The sequence below is a fragment of the Panulirus ornatus genome, chromosome 8, assembly GCF_036320965.1.
Source record: "Panulirus ornatus isolate Po-2019 chromosome 8, ASM3632096v1, whole genome shotgun sequence".
In the NCBI taxonomy this organism is placed as follows: domain Eukaryota; kingdom Metazoa; phylum Arthropoda; class Malacostraca; order Decapoda; family Palinuridae; genus Panulirus; species Panulirus ornatus.
Window position 1 is genome coordinate 22,035,894 of NC_092231.1, and position 18,323 is coordinate 22,054,216.

General features: G+C 39.9%; 1 protein-coding gene across 1 annotated transcript in view; it reads left to right on the forward strand.

Moving 5' to 3' along the window:
- Nucleotides 1–18,323, forward strand: part of LOC139749869 (protein N-terminal asparagine amidohydrolase-like) — a 479,132-nt gene that overhangs the window by 452,971 nt on the left and 7,838 nt on the right. Inside the window, exons 3-7 of the mRNA XM_071664225.1 lie at nucleotides 3,863–4,081; nucleotides 10,069–10,176; nucleotides 10,418–10,518; nucleotides 13,817–13,978; nucleotides 15,066–15,364. Of these exons, the coding sequence (XP_071520326.1) occupies nucleotides 3,863–4,081; nucleotides 10,069–10,176; nucleotides 10,418–10,518; nucleotides 13,817–13,978; nucleotides 15,066–15,364 (889 nt within the window). The remainder of the gene's footprint in view (nucleotides 1–3,862; nucleotides 4,082–10,068; nucleotides 10,177–10,417; nucleotides 10,519–13,816; nucleotides 13,979–15,065; nucleotides 15,365–18,323) is intronic.

Sequence of the window (18,323 nt, forward strand, 5' to 3'; positions counted from 1 at the left end):
TGCGTTCCCAGACTGCAACTTGGGTAGGAGGGATCTCAGGTGGCAGGAGGTGACGATGGCGAGAATGGTGCTGCAGATTCATACCGAACTGTCGGATGTTGGATTTGAGAGAGTTGGGAGGACCTTTGTGTTGTGTGCGCCTTATGACGGTTAGTGTAGAGCAGTGGTGTCCCAAAACTGGCATCAATAGCGCATTTTTCTCAAGAGTTCTGAAGCCGCCGAGACTTCACCACAGCCGTCGAAAGATATATATTATAATACCACAGTTGGCAGCTCTCCTTCTTCAGTGTATATTTGGAATGTGTAATACTGCTCTGTTGCGTATTTTACCGAGGGGTGATCTGGCGTTCACTTATGTTTTTACCGTTTTTAAAAGCAGTGCCTCATGTAGATGAGGATTAAGACCTGGCGAGAAAGGCACTGATAACTTCGGGAAGAACGTAAGATGTTCAGCGTCGTGCTCATGGGACGCCCCGGCGTACGCCAGGGTTTATATAAAGCTTCTTTGTCGAGGACCGTACCATTGTGGTCAAGGATCGTACCGTCGTGCTCAAGTTTTGTATCCGTCGTGCCCAAGGGCCGTGACGTCCAATGCTTAAGGATAGTACTGTTATCTTGAAGGTACTTGCATTTAAAGGTAAGATACTTTAAGATTCATGTATACATAAGACAGCCTAGGTTTCAAAGGGCCCGACTGATCAGAACGAGCTGTCTGTGTTAACAGCCTAGGTGACCGAGAATCAACGGGTATACTGGGAACATCTAGGAATTGGCGAAGATATTGGTGGTTTAACTGAATAAGAAAAAAAAATAAATAAATGGGTGGAGGTGATATGAATGTTTATTTAGTGTATTTCGTATTGGTGGTGTAGGGATAGTGAAGCGGTTCCTTTGTACCGAATAAAATGATAGACCATAATGTAAATATGGCTTATTATCCAAGATGATTTAGAACGATAACATATCTGAAATACGTACTCTGAGCGAATTTAATAGGCAGGTGTGTTAAGCAGGCATTTTAAGTCTTCAGCTAAAGATGATAATGAAGCAAAAGGTTATAATGGAGGACCAGACCTCGAGCATATGCAAATGAGCTGTTCACTTGAGGGGGGAAAAAAAAAGAAAAAAGAAAAGACTGTAGTAAGTCTGAGCACCACGAAGTTTAAACGAAAATTGCATAAATAAGACCCGATCAATGCTGATTGCTCGTGTTTCTCATTTTCTTTTTCCTTCTCATTGTATAATCTGTGACGTTGAAGGTAATGAAATCTACATATTATTCACTCACAATACATTACACGGTGATGTGTGTGAGTTGATTATAAGTCGCTTAGCATCCATCATCTTGCTCGCTCCAGGAGGAAAAACTGGTGTCTGCTCTCGTGCCTGCAGGCGGGACTACATCCCTGACGTCACAGTGGTGGGGGGCGGGGCTTCCTGATGTCACGGCTGGTAGGGGCGGGTCTGTACGACGTCACGGATGGTTAGGGCAGGGGGAAGGGGGGCCAAAAGGTAACTTGAAGTCACGGGTGGTGATAGACGGGATAACCTGATGTCACGGCTGATGGTAGAGTGATCAACATAAATGCCACGGTTGGTAGGGGGAGGATCAGCGTGAAGTCACGACTGGTGATGGGTGGGGCTACCTGACATGATGGCTGGAGGTGGGAAGGGCTACTTTACGTCATAACAGGTAGTGGGTGGGGTTACTTAACTTCACAGCTGGTGGTGGGCGGGGTACCTTGACTTTTTGCTTAGGGGTCAAAGTTTGAACGATTTTGAAGGGTAAATCTTTATTTATGCACTCTCTTGATACTTGTAATAAGGCTATTAAAAAAAAAAATGCATGTTTCACCACAGAACATAAGAATCACTCTCGTTTGCCTACATTAACTCCGAGTTCTGATTTAGCCATTTCTCGAAAAACAATATTTGAAATCTGCCCGAGTCAAGGTGGCAGTCGCGTGGTGAGTATAACGCTTCAGGAAAATTTTAGAAAGTAATTATTTACAGTGTATTACTGAGAGAGCAATACCCAGGTACCTCCTTCTAATGAAAATCAAATGCCACAACCAAATTTGTTTCTGTCAAAAAAAGTCTGAAGATTTAGACCTGTGAATCTGGGTATTATTTAGGATGAAGAGCTTACAGTTGCAATTAAGTTCCTTACGACGGGTTAGAAGGTCATCCACCCCTACAGCTTGGTCGGAGACCTTACCTTACCTTATCTTACGATGGATTGGGAGGTCATCCACCCCCACAACTTGGTCTGGCACCTTACCTTATCTTACGATAGGTTAGGAGGTCATCTACCCCACCCCACCCCCCCTCCCCTCCACAGCTCACTAGAAAACTTACTCTATGTATACCTTAAGATGGTTTTGGCGGTTTTCAACCTTCCCACAGCTCGGTCTGGGACCAAGCTCCTCTGTTCAGTCAAGCTGTTGGAAGCCGCGGCCTGCAGGCCTACCTAGTCTACATATCGTAGCAATATTTCAAGGGATGGTAGCCCACGAGCGCAGAACTCACTTCCCCAAACTGTACAGTAGATTAGATTGTTACAATAGTACGCTTTCTAATATTCTCCAACCTGTGTCCATTGTTATTCCAAGGACATCGAGCAATGTACTCAAATCATAGCACATAATATAACAACATGTATCCACGTTGAGGTAATCATTTAATTAAGTACTGTACTCAGTTTGTAATTACGTGATACGTGGATGACCCCGTACGTAATATATTTTTGTGAATTTTCTTTCTGGTAACATTATAGCGGAGACAAGAATTATTTGCCAAGGAAAATTGAAACTTGTATGATAATAGATAGAAAAGGCTTATATGCTATACCAGGCAGGTATAACATTGGTGCTAAATGCCAGGGTGTCTGCAGTAACTTTCAAGTGTAACTTCTTTGAACCAAGTAGTTATTTTAACTTTGTCACACCCACACGTGGGCTGCTGCTGGCTCTCAGTCCAAAAACATGCAATCTATTCATCTCACACAACACTTGGCACCACGTAACTCACACGACTCGTTCTGTATAACTCATAGATGAGTGCTCTCTCTCTCTCTCACTCTCTCTCTCTCTCTCTCTCTCTCTCTCTCTTCGCGCGCACACACACACACACACACACACACACACACATATATATATATATATATATATATATATATATATATATATATATATATATATATATATATATATATACTATCCCTGGGGATAGGGGAGAAAGAATACTTCCCACGTATTCCCTGCGTGTCGTAGAAGGCGACTAAAAGGGGAGGGAGCGGGGGGCTGGAACTCCTCCCCTCTCACTTTTTTTTTAATTTTCCAAAAGAGGGAACAGAGAAGGGGCCCATGTGAGGATATTCCCTCAAGGGCCCAGTCCTCTGTTCTCACCGCTACCTCGCTAATGCGGGAAATGGCGAATAGTATGAAAGAAAAAAGAAAGAAAATATATATATATATATATATTTTCATACTATTCGCCATTTCCCGCGATAGCGAGGTAGCGTTAAGAACAGAGGACTGGGCCTTTGAGGGAATATCCTCACCTGGCCCCCTTCTCTTTTCCTTCTTTTGGAAAATTAAAAAAAAAACGAGAGGGGAGGATTTCCAGCCCCCCGCTCCCTTCCCTTTTAGTCGCCTTCTACGACACGCAGGAAATACGTGGGAAGTATTCTTTCTCCCCTATCCTCAGGGAATATATATATATATATATATATATATATATATATATATATATATATATATATATATATATATATATATATATAACACGTTTTTTTATGTGTAGCTCCTGAGTCACGTACCACCTGCAGTAACCTTGGCTCCTTGTGTTTCCCCCGCGGCAGGTTCTGGGGCGGTGGGTCTGGCGCACTTCGACAAGTGCAGCCACGACGAGTGCCTGAGCGGCCTGCACATTTGCTCCCACGACGACGGCGTCCTCCACCTCCTGACTCGCATCAACGAGCTCTCCATGGGTTACACCGAGGGCCGCCTCGAGCTCTGCGTCGTCGGCGGCTTCCAGGACGCCCGAGCCATCTGTGAGAAGGTCACCCTCTCCCTCCTGAGTGAGTACCTTCCTTCTGCTTCTATGTTTGTCTCACTCTCGAATGTATACGCTCCTCATGTTGATTTACTCTTCCTCCTGAATGAGTACCCTCCACCTGTTGTACTCCTCCCTCCTGAGTGAGTACCCTCCACCTGTTGCATTCCTCCCTCCTGAGCGAGTACCCCCCCCCCACCAGTTGTTGTCTTCTGAGTGAGTACCCTCCACCTGTTCTTGGTCTTTCCCCCTGAGTGAGTACCCTCCTATTGTTTTCTTCCTCCTGATTGAGTATCCTCTTCCGGCTGTTGTTCTCTTCCTCTTGAGTGATACCCTCTTCCACTTGTTGACCTCTTCCTCTAGAGTGAGTACCCTCCTCCTTTTGTTCTCTTCCTCCTAAACGAGTTCCCTCCACCTGTTCTTGGTCTTCCCCCTTAGTGAGTACCCTTTTCCTGCTGTTGCTCCCTTCCTCATGAGTGACTACCCTCTTCCTCTTGTTCTCTCCCTTCTTTGTGACTATACCCTCCATATGCTCTTGGTCTTCCTGACGCCCATGTTCTTGGTCATAGCACAATTGTACATTCTTCTTTCCTTCTTTTCTGATAGTTTCCATTTATTCCTGTCCATACCAATTGCACACCCTCCCACAATGTGCGTTCATCTTCATTTTCACTCTAAACACCCTGCTCAAGAATATAGGTTTCCCCTACTCCCTAACACATCCAAACTAAAACTTAAATTTCTCCACAAGCTCCCTCATTTTACTCTCACCAGTCATCCCGTTTTTCCACAAGCTCCTTCCTTTCACTCTCACCAGTCATCCCATGAAGATTCAAAACCATCATCCTTAATTGCTTGCCCCTTTTACTCCCATAAATAATTAGAAGATTCCAATGCTGCTTCCTAGTCTTTATGCCTCAACCTTGACAGGCCACTGGCTGAGGGCAACTCTAATGCAGTGTTTGCCAGAGGCACCAGAGCTCTCAGACTGTCTGAAAAACTAAAACCTCAGCACACCTCAAAGGGTGTAATAACAAGGTCACCATGAGAAGTTGGGGTGAAAACTCGAATATTCCCTTGAGGCACTGAAATTCAACTTTTCCCAATTATTGAGACCCTACCGCATTAGCAGCACCTTCTGACCTCATTGTTTATGGTACTGCCACTGCACAAAGCCAGTAATACTAACTTTGCAAACAGTTAAAATCATAAAAAAGGAAGCAATTATGGATTACTTGGAAATAAATGGATGCAAACATGGATTTTTACATGGTAGATCATGCTTGACAAATGTGCTACAAATGCTCTAAGACTGGACAGGTATGTACAAAGAGGCAAACCATTTGATGTGTATCTGGACATTAAGAAAGCATTTGATAGTGTACCAAATCAAAGACCACTGTATGAACTTAGCACATTTGGAGTAAGTGGGATGTTCTGGATTGCAGAGGCATTTTTAACCAACAAAAAACAGCATGTATCGTAAATGGAGTGGTCAAAAAGGGGTTAACGTATAGTGGAGTACCTCGGGGATCAGTCCTAGGGCCAGCTTTATTCATAATATTTGTAAATGATCCCCCAAGTGATGTAGAAACAATCTTTGAATTATTGGCAGATGACGTGATCTCCCTAGTAATGTAAAATCAGCGTTTTAATTATTTACAGTTGACATGTTCCCCCAAGTAATGTAAAAATCGACCTTTGAATTATTCACAGATGAAACAAAAACTGACAGTAGAGCTGACAGAGCAGTTACTCTTCAAGATAATCTTTCGCAACTAATGACATAGTTAGACACATGGAAATTAGAATTTGATTCAGAGAAATGTATGGTGATGCGCTTTGGTCATGGTAATGCACAAGAGATTATAAGATAATTGGTAAAAACTTAGTGGCTGTTGGTCAGGAAAAAGACTTGGGAGTACTGATGACACAGGATATGAAAGTTACAAACCACATTACAAATATAATAAGAAAAGTGAATCAAATGGTAGGCATGACAAAATGTTTGTTCAAATATATGTGTGGATCATTCTTAGTACTGTTTAAAGGATGAGACCACACCTGGAGTATGATGCTCAGGCAAGGTCTCCTTATTAAAGGAAAAATATAGGCACTTTAGAAAAAGTCCAGAGAAGAGCAACTAAAATAGTTCCAGAATTAAGAAACCTGTCATACGAAGATAGATTTAATTGACTTAAATTAACTGCATAGGATGAAAGGAGGAAGAGGGGTGACTTAATAGAACTTATATAATATGAGAGGAATGGAAAACATTGATAACTCAAATTTCTTTTAAGAGAATAGGAATGAGTTAAGAGGTAATGATCACAAGATTCTTAGAAACAAAGTAGTCAAAAATATTAGAAAGTACTTCTCACAGACAGTGGTAAACTCCTGGAACAGATTACCAAATGAAATTACCCATGCACTACATTAAACCAATATAAGAAAAACTACAGTAAACTAGGTACAGTACTCACTGATAGTAGAATTGTTTTGAATGAGATAAGTTTAGAAGCAAGCATAATTAGCACCAATAGGTGCATACTAGTCTCGCTTATTTATACTGGTAAGCTCATACTGTGCAAAAAGTGGTTTGTGGTTGGTTAAAGCCATCTAGAATATGTTTTGTGAGGTCTGTATGCTGTGTGGTAGTGGAGTGATTGGTCTAAAGCCAAGGAGTGTGGATATGAGTGAGACATTTTGCTTTAGTTATGGATCAATTTTTCAGGGAGTTTGGAAACTAATGACAAATGAAACAGTCACTGATACAGCCAATGCAACTGGGCCAAAGTGTTTTATGTAGCAGTTCGATATTTTGTCAGGGCCTGTTGCAGGAGAGTTCTTTAAGGTTTTAGTTGCACCGGAAGTGTTAATGGGAATGAAAGGTGGATGAGAAGTCGTTCCCAGCTTCTGTGCCAGACCATGGGTCACTCCCATCTATCATTGGGCCTGATGTTATTTTTCTTTGTTTAGAATTGTCTTGGGACACCTCTTATGAAAAGGGTCTTGATGTTACTCCAGTACCCCTTTTCCAGCTGTTCATGTATCTTCTAGGCCTCTCTACTTCCATTAGCTGGGATATGATGGACTCCTTTGGAGTGAGAAGTTCTTCAACAAGTTTGTGCTCCCCATCAAGAGACAATAATGCAGCCTTGCTGAAGTGACTTTTCTTTCATGGCTTAACCACAAGCAGGCACAGGCTGGTAGCACCTTTGGCCTGATTCAGTAGCATAAAACAGTAGTTTATACCCCTTATGGTACTGTTATGATATTTGCATATACACTGTAAAACAGCTCATGATTTCCCCATGGTGTTCTATATAATTACCTCCTTTTAACTGACCCCAATAAAGAAAATAAGCACTGGTATGTGAATCAATCACAGATGCCCTCTATACGTATACATTAGTAAGGGCTATCCATATTAGAAGGTAAAAGATGGCATTTTTTTTTCTATGCTGTACTCAACTGCTTCTCTTTCCTTAGTGAAGTAGTGTTAGAGACAAATGGATAATGGCCTCATTTGCAAACATCCTTTATCTAGCCATTTTGTGTTACATACTGAAACCAAAGCTTACCATCAATAGCCAAGCCCCAAAGACAGTTTCATAGGTTTAACTTGACTGCTTCTTATGCCCTGGTTCAACTGAGGAACATGTTGCTTCCATACCAATTAATGTATTAACAATGCTTTAATTAGGCAATCCTTTATTTCAAAAGGCAAATTTTATCCTGTCATGTTGTTAGGGTATCAAATAGACTCACGATGATATTTCATCCTTTAACACTATCTCTCTTTGTCAGTCCACTTTTAATACTGTATCATCTATCTGTCTAACTATATATCTGATGCCTGTTCCCACTTGGAACAGGCGTCAATAGATTCTTTATAACTGGTGAGCTCCAGTGCTGCTTCTTAGCCTTTAGTGCAGAGGCTTCTACCCAATGTTCCTACTGACTTCTTCTACATAATGCTCCTGCCTAAAGGTTTCTAACTACTGTTTCTTTCTAATGCTCCTACCATTTTACCAAAGGCAGCACTGGTGCATAGTGCTCACCACAGGACAATCTAGAGTTAAGGAGACTGAGCTATGTGAGTTAAGTGTTGTCAAATGTTATGGATGACAAGGAGAGATTGTATGTTTGTGGACAAAATGCCAGTAGTCCATGTGTGGGTGAGACAGAAAGAAAACACAGCTACCTGAGCCAGAGGAGTGCACTTTGACAACCACCAAAGTTCTGGCTTACTACACAGCCATCACTAACCCTCCTGACACTCAGGCAGGTAGTACTGGTAATACACGTCTCTGGTTGTTGGCTGCCAACCAGCCACTACCTTTTTTTTAACTTATACTTTGTCACTGTCTCCCACGTTAGCGAGGTAGTGCAAGGAAACAGAAGAAAAAATGGCCCAACTCACCCACATACACATGTATATACATATATGTCCATACACGCACATATACATACCTATACATTTCAACGTATACATATATATATACATACACAGACATATACATATATACACATGTACATAATTCATACTTGCTGCCTTTATTCATTCCCGTCACCATCTTGCCACACATGATACAGTACCCCCCCTCTCACGCGCGCAAGGTAGCGCTAGGAAAAGACAACAAAGGCCACATTCATTCACACTCAGCCTCTAGCTGTCATGTGTAATGCACAGAAACTACAGCTCCCTTTCCACATCCAGGCCCCACAAAACTTTCCATGTTTTACCCCAGACACTTCACATACTCTGGTTCAATCCATTGACAGCACGTCAACCCCGTTATACCACATCGTTCCAATTCACTCCATTCCTTGCACGCCTTTCACCCTTCTGTAGGTTCAGGCCTCGATCGCTCAAACTCTTTTTCACTCCATCTTTCCACCTCCAGTTTGGTCTCCCACTTCTCGTTCCCTCCACCTCTGACACATATATCCTCTTTCTCAGTCTTTACTCAATCATTCTCTCCATGTGACCAAACCATTTCAATACACCTTCTGCTCTCTCAACCACACTCTTTTTATTACCACACATCTCTCTTCCCTTCATTACTTACTCGATCAAACCACCTCACTACATACTGTCCTCAAACATTTCATTTCCAACACATCTACCCTTCTCTGCACAACTCTATCTATAGCCCATGCCTTGCAACCATATAACATTGTTGTAACCACTATTCCTTCAAACATACCCATTTTTGCTTTCCGAGATAATGTTCTCACCTTCCACACATTCTTCAGTGCTCCCATAACTTTTGCTCCCTCCCCCCGTGTGACTCACTTCCAGTTCCATGGTGCCATCTGCTGCTAAATCTACTCCCAGATATCCAAAACCTTTCATTTCCTCCAGTTTTTCTCCATTTAAACTTACCTCCCAATCGACTTGTTCTTCAACCCTACTGAACTTAATAACCTTGCTCTTATTAATTTACTCTCAGCTTTCTTCTTTCACACACTTTACCAAAGTCATTCATCAACTTCTGCAGCTTCTCACCCGAATCAGCAACCAGCGCTATATCATCAGCGAACAACAACTGACTCACTTCCCAAGCCCTCTCATCCACAACAGCCTGCATACTTGTCCCTCTTTCTAAAACTCTTGCATTTACCTTTCTAACAACCCCATCCATAAACAAATTAAAGACCCATGGAGACATCACGCAAACCGACATTCACTGGGAACCAGTCACTTTCCTCTCTTCCTACTCGTACACAAGCCTTACATCCTTGACACAAACTTTTCACTGCTTCTAGCAATTTACCTCCCACACCATATACTCTTAATACCTTCCACAAATCATCTCTATCAACTACCTACTATCATAGTTTATCTAGTTAGATTACTTTAGTAATATCCAATTAATTTTGGTTTATCACAATCAAATTTTCACTCTCATCAACAAAATTTGTTAATCTCTTTAAGATTTCAGATTTCATCTTTAGTACTGTTAGATCCTGATTTGCAAACTCTTACCCATGTTTACTTTTCAGATGCCATGCATAAGAGTCCAGCACAGATCCACCTGGTCTTACTGTGCACTGGAGAGATGAACACCACACTGAGAGGCAACATTTCATGGCCACTTGTCAAGGGCATTGGTAAGAAATATTTGCATAAGCCCTCAGTGCTATCATTTTTTATGTTACAAATTTCTGATATACTTTACAGTATTAGATGAGTAAAGAAATATATAAAAACCTTTCAGACAAGGACAAAAATGTATATAGGCCTTTGCAATGTTATTCAGTATGACCATTAGGTGAAAGTTTAAAGGTGCAGTTAGTATAAACAATCTTTATAGATGATGAAATTTCTCTAAAAGAGTGGTGGTATTCACAGGTGTGAGCACACATAATGGCAAAATCTTCCCAGCCACCTTTACTGACAAAGGCCCATACCTTGTACTGCGCTCTACCAGGGTCTTCACTGGTGCACAACAGGTACGATATCCTCACTCTACAGATGATTTGCCCATATTATTCTTATGTTACATAAGATTAAACAGTAATCTTATATGGCTTTCATTTTGTTGGAATTTGAACCTTTTTCTGATGACTAACCATACTTGAAGTATTTTCCATATTCCTGAACATGTACCTTTGGCTTTTCTAATACAGAATAATCTGTAATGTCATTACTCTCTCATCTTGTAACTTAAGCTTCTAGAAATTTAAGATTTCACAGATTTCACAAGTTTATAGCAGACATTCCTGAGCACCTAATGATACAAAAATTGAAACTCAAACACTAAGAGTTCACTGTTTAGCAGTAACGATTTCAGTATTTTCAGACCAAAGATTATTTTTTCTTTTTACTAGCATCAACCTTACCCGTTTCCTTATGCCCACAGTATCCATATAACTTTTTCTTAAGCCATGGATACTAAGGAAATCACGTTTGTTCATGAAACTGTAATACTATGATTAGTCATGAAAAATGCATCATGTTATAGGTGCATCTTCTTGGGAAGCACGTATTTTTTAAAATATGCAAGCACACTGAGCCGAGTGTTTTCACCTCCACACATTTTTGTGTCTCTGGACTTGTCTAACATCTTGATCTTGATTTTCTTCTACTCTTCCAAATTTCTGGGCCAGTAAGTTGCACCAGATGGTGAACCAAGGCTTGAGATAACTGGGAGAGAACTCATTTCCACTGTAGAAGTGATTTATCACTGATTAATAACAAGAAAATTGTCTTTTAAGAGTTCTCATTGGTAGTATAAACACTGACTAAACCAGTGCTGGTGCCTGAGAAGAAGGGACTTTGCAGTGATTAGTTGAGCATAAAATATGCAAGCACACTGAGCCGAGTGTTTTCACCTCCACACATTTTTGTGTCTCTGGACTTGTCTAACATCTTGATCTTGATTTTCTTCTACTCTTCCAAATTTCTGGGCCAGTAAGTTGCACCAGATGGTGAACCAAGGCTTGAGATAACTGGGAGAGAACTCATTTCCACTGTAGAAGTGATTTATCACTGATTAATAACAAGAAAATTGTCTTTTAAGAGTTCTCATTGGTAGTATAAACACTGACTAAACCAGTGCTGGTGCCTGAGAAGAAGGGACTTTGCAGTGATTAGTTGAGCATAACCATGTGATCACCCTTTTCAGCTCTCCCAACCCTACCCCTCCTACTAAAGTACTACACTCCTCTCTTAGCATTTTATTTCTTATTTGATCAACCCTTCTTACAAGACATGTCCTCACACAATTCTTTTTCAACAAATCCACCCTTTTTTGTACTTTTCTAATCAAGACCCAAGCCTCTCATCCATAAAGCATATTAGAATTACTATACCATCAGACATACCCAGCTGTACCCTCACAGACAGTGACCTGTCTTTCCGCACATTCCTCAATGCACCTTGGACCTTAGCCCCTCACCAACTGTATGCTACACATCATATTTCAAGTATCGTACCCTGTTTTTCCAGGTTTAGTATCCTGTTATCTCTTCAAAATCCTAATGGCCTGTGCGAAATCATTATTAGAGCATTCAGTTTGTATTACTTGACTTTCATATTGCTATGTACTTGAGATCATCATTACATCTCTGGTAATGATCTTAATTTCTTTGCTGTAAGAAGCAAAACACAAAATGTGATGTACTTTACTACCAACTATAAGCATGATCTTGCACTGGCCATTGTGCTGTGCAGTAGAGATAGCAAATCAAAAACACCAGCATTTATTACTTTAATATACTTTGATACTTTAACATTGTAATGTGTATTTATTAGGCATATTGGTGTATCCCATTTTCAAAACATTAATTAGAACTGCATTGAATTAAACTTAGCCATTTTTGTGATCCTTTTCAGTGTCCTGAGCTTAAACTTAAAGAACATGAGATTTAGATTTAATGCTACAATGATTATACTGTGTAACAGCTATTATAGCACACAGTATATGCAAAAAAAAATAATTTTAATGCAGTTGTAGGTCACAAGCTTGTTAAAACAACAGAAGGTGTTACCTCTATAATGTAGTATGTTGGAGTGGAGGTAGTAACAGAACACAAGTAGAACTTTAAGCAAAATGTTTTGACACATCATACTCCATCAGTAGACTAACCTGAGGAGTCAGATATCAAGCAGTACACTTGGGAAGGTCATCACATTTTTGTTTCGTGCTTGTATGCCATTTCCTGCATAGTAGGGTAGTGCAAGGCACAGATGTAGAATGGCCTCACTAGCTCAGAGTTTATCAAAGAATTGTGTTAGAGCACTATCAAGCAAGTTAAGTCCACATTATGTGTCTGTTAGTTGGCCAGGCCTCTCATCTAACTCCACCTCCATCCTAGTTGATCCTGGTCTCTGTAGCTACTCTTAACCAGGTCAGAAAACTAGCTCAAGTTTTCATGGAATTTATCAAAGTAACATGCACTGCTTCATTGATCTTCCTCATACATTTATCCATACTGTGGTGTAACATCTAAGCTTCATCACACCTAGGGTTATGAAATGCCACAGCAATAGAATTCCTGTGTTATGTGATAAAATGTACTATGGGTTAGCTAATTAGGGATCAAAGAAAAGAGTTAGTGAACACAGGATGGATATCCAGTGAAATTAGACATCTAATGCCATAGTATTACATTATACCATTAAGTCACAACATACATGGGATGAAGCTCAGGTGTTTGACCACAGAAAGGATAAGTGCACAAGGAAGGCCATCAAGACATCTTACATTCTTTTGGAAAACTACTTGAACATGGGCAGGTTTTCTGACATGGTCAAGAGTAGCTTCATGGATAGTGCTACAGGGGTGGTCAACTAGAATGGGGATGGGAACAAATGAACCCCCTGGCCAATCAGAGACAGCATGGCTAATGTGACACTTAATGGATGATCACATTTGTACTGCGTTATGTCTGACTTCTGATAATCCACTACTGAAGTCTGTTGCAAAAAAAAGCCCCCGATTTAAGGCTCCACTCCGACCTAGTGTTCTGTTATCACCTCAACACCAACTTTAATAGAAATGATGGGGTCCCTCTTATTCATGAAAAAAATTTTTGCTGCAAGAAAATTCTCTTTTAAAACTCGAGATTTTTTTCCTGAAAGAATGTTGGTTAATGATTGAATGTTGTATGTAAAATGACAATAAACACATCTCTGCTGAAAATCAGTGAGAGCTGTGCATAGCAATGAGCAAAATGTTTCGACTTACTATCATTAATTCTGTTCTTTGTCAGATGGTTTACTATTATCTGTTCTGTTCTTTGTCAGATGGTTGATATATATGACTGTGCTTTGGGATTATTACGAATTGGGCCTTTTAACTATGAACCTCATGCTGGAGTGGAGCTACTGCTACAACAGACAGATGATGTGATCCTCCAGTGTCTCTCCACAACCCCAGAGGTTGAGGGACCAAGCTGGGTTAAGATGGTATGCACTTTGAAATTTATGCATATATGTATATAGGAATTGATATATGTGTCTTGTGGAAGGTAATTTAAATATATTATGTGAAGGGAAATTACTAAATTCATTGAAGAGGTTTTACAGGGAGAGTAAGGTATACAGTATCTGATTCTCAGTCAAGGTGGGTCTGCATCAAGGGTGTGTGTGATATCATCATGGTTGTTTAATCTGTCCGTGGGTAGAGAGGTGAAGAAGGTAAATATAAGGGTCTTGGAGCAAGGGATACATCTACAATATGCTGGGGGTGGGGGTACTTGGGAGCTGAGTTGATTACTGTTTACAGATGACATGGCTGTGGTAGTAAACTCCAGAAAGTATTTCCAAGAGCTGCTGTTATAATATGGGATAGTGTGTTAAAAGTAGAAATTGAGAGTTGATGTACATAAAAGTAAGGTAATGAGGTGCAGCAGGGGGGGGGGGTGAGATAGGATGTTTCGAAGGTAAGCATAAGTAGGGAAGACCTGGAGGAAATTGTTCTATATACCTATGAGTCTACATGGCAGCAGATGGAACCATGGGGGCTGAAGTGAGTCAGAAGGGTCCAAATGTGATGGCTGCTCTAAGGAGAGGTCAGTGTCTGTAAAGGCAAACATGGGGATGTTTGAAGGTACCATAGTCCTGAGGGTGTTGTATGGATGTGAATCTTGGGTGGATTTGTTGAAAATGAAATGCCGGTGTAGGACAGATTGATAAAGAGATATGCTATTAGCTGCAGTTTGATTGATAGGGTCACCCAAGGAGTGCTGTAAGGGTTCATGCATATGGAAAAGATGAGGGAAGAATAACTTATGGGATATGGAGGGAGGAAGGAGATGGAGGAATAGGGTGAAAGAGGCTTTGAGACACTGGGGTCTGAACATGCAGGAGGATAAGAGGTGTGTTAGAATAGGTATACATGATATTGATAGAAAAGATATGCAAATATAGTAGAACATCTTTCATAGAAGCCTGAAAAACTATTCATTAAAGTAAACTTTTCAAAAGAAATGTAATTTTTGTATTGTTTATTAAGTGGAGTATTATACAAATTATACATTTTAATGCTTTTCAGGTACGAGATGTACTTAAGCACATTAAAGAGCACCCTTTCCCAGCCGTAACAATATTCCCAGACAACAGGCCTCACTACTTCCGGCGAGACAACTTGGGAGCATGGACGCCTGCTGAGCTTCCTAACAATAATGATTCTACTCCTGATGCTAATGTTCAAGCAGCTGTTCAAGCTGTTGCTGGAGCTTCTGTCTCGGCTACAGGAGCTTGGACACAAGCAGGAGGGGTCACAACAACATCTACACCACCTACCCCAGCTGCTCTCTCTCCTGCACCTTGGGGTGCTTCTGTTCCTCCAAGGTAAGTACAATAATGCCAAAAGCAACTTTTAGTACCCTAACATTAGTTTGATTAATGAAATTCCTTACATTATATTAGTGGACTGTATACCAAAGAATTAAACTTTTTCTTAACAATGAAGATTTGAGTCACAGATGACAATAAACCACCACCTATTACTTATATTCTGATTATGTTCATATCAAAATAAATCAAATTGCCTGAATTTCTTATAACTAAAGAGTGGGTAATGATTATATTGTGTGTAATATTTCAAGTATGACAGAAACCCCATCTTTGTTTCTCCTATAAATGAGTTTTATCTTACATGGTACTGCTTTATTCACAAGTTGCAGCCTTTTCATGTCCAGTAAGGGTAGTTAGTTGGCTTAGATCAAAATATATTTCTTAAGCATTTCTGACAAAAATGTATGCCAGACTAGTCATCACACATTTATGGCCTGACTATTCTAAGCATCTTCACTTTGGTCTGAAGGTTAATACTCAAGCAGGCTTCACAGAAAAACGAGTTAACTATTTTCCAACAGAAAAAGCTAATGAGTAAGGAATTAAGAAAGCCTTGCTTTCCTTGAGACTGACAGTAATATTGTAGAAGCATGTGTTGGTAAACCTTAGTCCCCAAGAAGTGGATCATCATGTATGGGTAATTCTCTCTAGGAAGGTTGACATCATTAACCCAAATCTGGATGTGCTCATACAAACATAACAACCCATTACTGCAAAACCCAAACTGCACTGCAGCAAGAATATGAAGGGAAATTAAGATTGGGAAGAAAAATCAAGACTTTCTCACTGGCTTACTCTGTGGAAGAATTAGCCTCTTGCAAATTGATACCTCAATTTTTTTCAAAAGAGGAGTCAGCTAGTTAACAAATTGTGGCTGGTAAAAGCTCATGACCTTACTGGTGAAATCAAGTGGTGAGCAGTGGATTTCCCTAAAGCATTACAGTGAGAGTCTCGTGCAGATTCAGACATACTGGCAGAGTTCCACTGCCTATTATGATCACTGACCTCTAACCAGAGGTTCTTCAGATAAACTAGAGTGGAAACTTCCTTCCTGAAATCATGCAAGAATGTATTTTGAGCCGACTGGAGGCTTTAGGATGAGATGTTTGATCTGAGTATTATTTCTTGCCAACACTTAAACCCTGAACATGAGTTTTGCAGTGACTTTATCACTTAAGGTTGATAAAAAGATGCTTCTTTGTGCTTAAAGAAATTTACTTTTTCCTTGAAACTAAAAATTATATTTGAAAGATTGGCAAATTGGTTAGTATGAGAAGCCCACTTTCATTGTTTAAGGTAAAAAAAGGAGGCCAATGAGTGGTATGGCTACTAGGTTTCGATACCCTCTGTGGACCTTCTGTGAATTTCTCATGGAAGCTACCAGATTTGCAAGAGATTCAAGTGAAGAATTAAATAAATATGTGAAAATGCGCCCAAAATAACTTGATCTCTAATCTGTCTTAAATTCCACAGATTATTTTTAGATAATCAGCATTAGAATGATTTTCTGCCCAGATTGTTTTCAGGTGATTAAGATTTGCTTGTTCCCCATCAGAACCCAGAGCATTTATTTAGACTTTATAAAGGTTGGAGGAGTTTTCCCTGACTAGGAATCATAGTGGTTTTTGCAATGATTTGAAACAACTTGCTACCTATTCCTGTAAAGAAAAGGACTCAGGGTAACAACCTAGTGGAAAACAGTTAGTGTAGTTCATTGATGCCTGCAGAATCTGGAATGCACCAGTTTAGAAAGTTGGCAACTATTCTCCCACAGTTATCACTTTACGAAGAATGCGCTTGTAACTGATTATAATACTGGGGTTTCCACAAATTCTGTTTTTGGAATTTTTACCCTCACACACAAGTTATTTCATTTATAGCCTAGATCAAGAGCTCTTTTACTTTAACATCCACCAACCTTTCACCTTCCTTTTAACAAATGATTTGGGATCATCACTTCCATAAGTATGTTAATGCCAACCTCTTTCTAATTCACCTTCATAATGTAGCAGAAACTTAGGGCTTACTTTTACTTTGTCCACTGATGTTGTCCATCATCTGTCCATTTTCTTAAGTCATTCTTTAACATTCATTATGTCTTGCTTGCAGCTTGAAAACTCCAAATCAAATACTAATGAATCCTCATATATTTGTTTCTTATCATCAAAACAATTGATTAGCATAAGACTTAAAGTGCAGCTTGAAAACTCCAAATCAAATACTAATGAATCCTCATACATTTGTTTCTTATCATCAAAACAATTGATTAGCATAAGACTCAAAGCTCTGCTTCAGATTTTGCATGAGTTGTGGTTTAATTTGTAATGTAGCCTACCTCATAACTTTACGAAAATCCAGCCTCTGGCCATGAAAGTTATATGGCTGTTTCCCATAGAAGTGAACAGGACAAGAACAACAAGTGGTTTCATTCTTATGCCACTCATGAAAAGTTTTAACTTGGAACTTAATCTGGTTACTAATGATGAAAATTCCACCCTTGGCCATGGAACCTAAAATGGGTGTCTGGTATTTTCCAAACAATATTTCCACCAATTCATATTTTACCTCCAATAACTTTGCATCTTTTAGTTTCTACAGTGGAGGATTACCATTAGATGTATGGAGGTTTTGCTGCTTTTCACTTACTGATGAAAATGTGAAATCTTGCATATGCATCTCTTGATATTTTCACTTATTTTTTCCTGTAACATAGAAGGCTCATGGGGAACCTTTTCTGCACAAGGTGGCCCATTAAGTCTTGTCCAGAGACAATATGGAAATAACATATTCTAAAGATTGTAGAAGGATATATTGAATTTTATACTGAACTGATTTCTTGTGTAACACTCAGCAGCTGCAGGATATGTGGATTGGCAAAGCAAGCAGAATTATTCAGCATTCATTTTTAAGTGTTACTGTTAAGTTTTCAGTGCAAAAATATGATGATACTGAG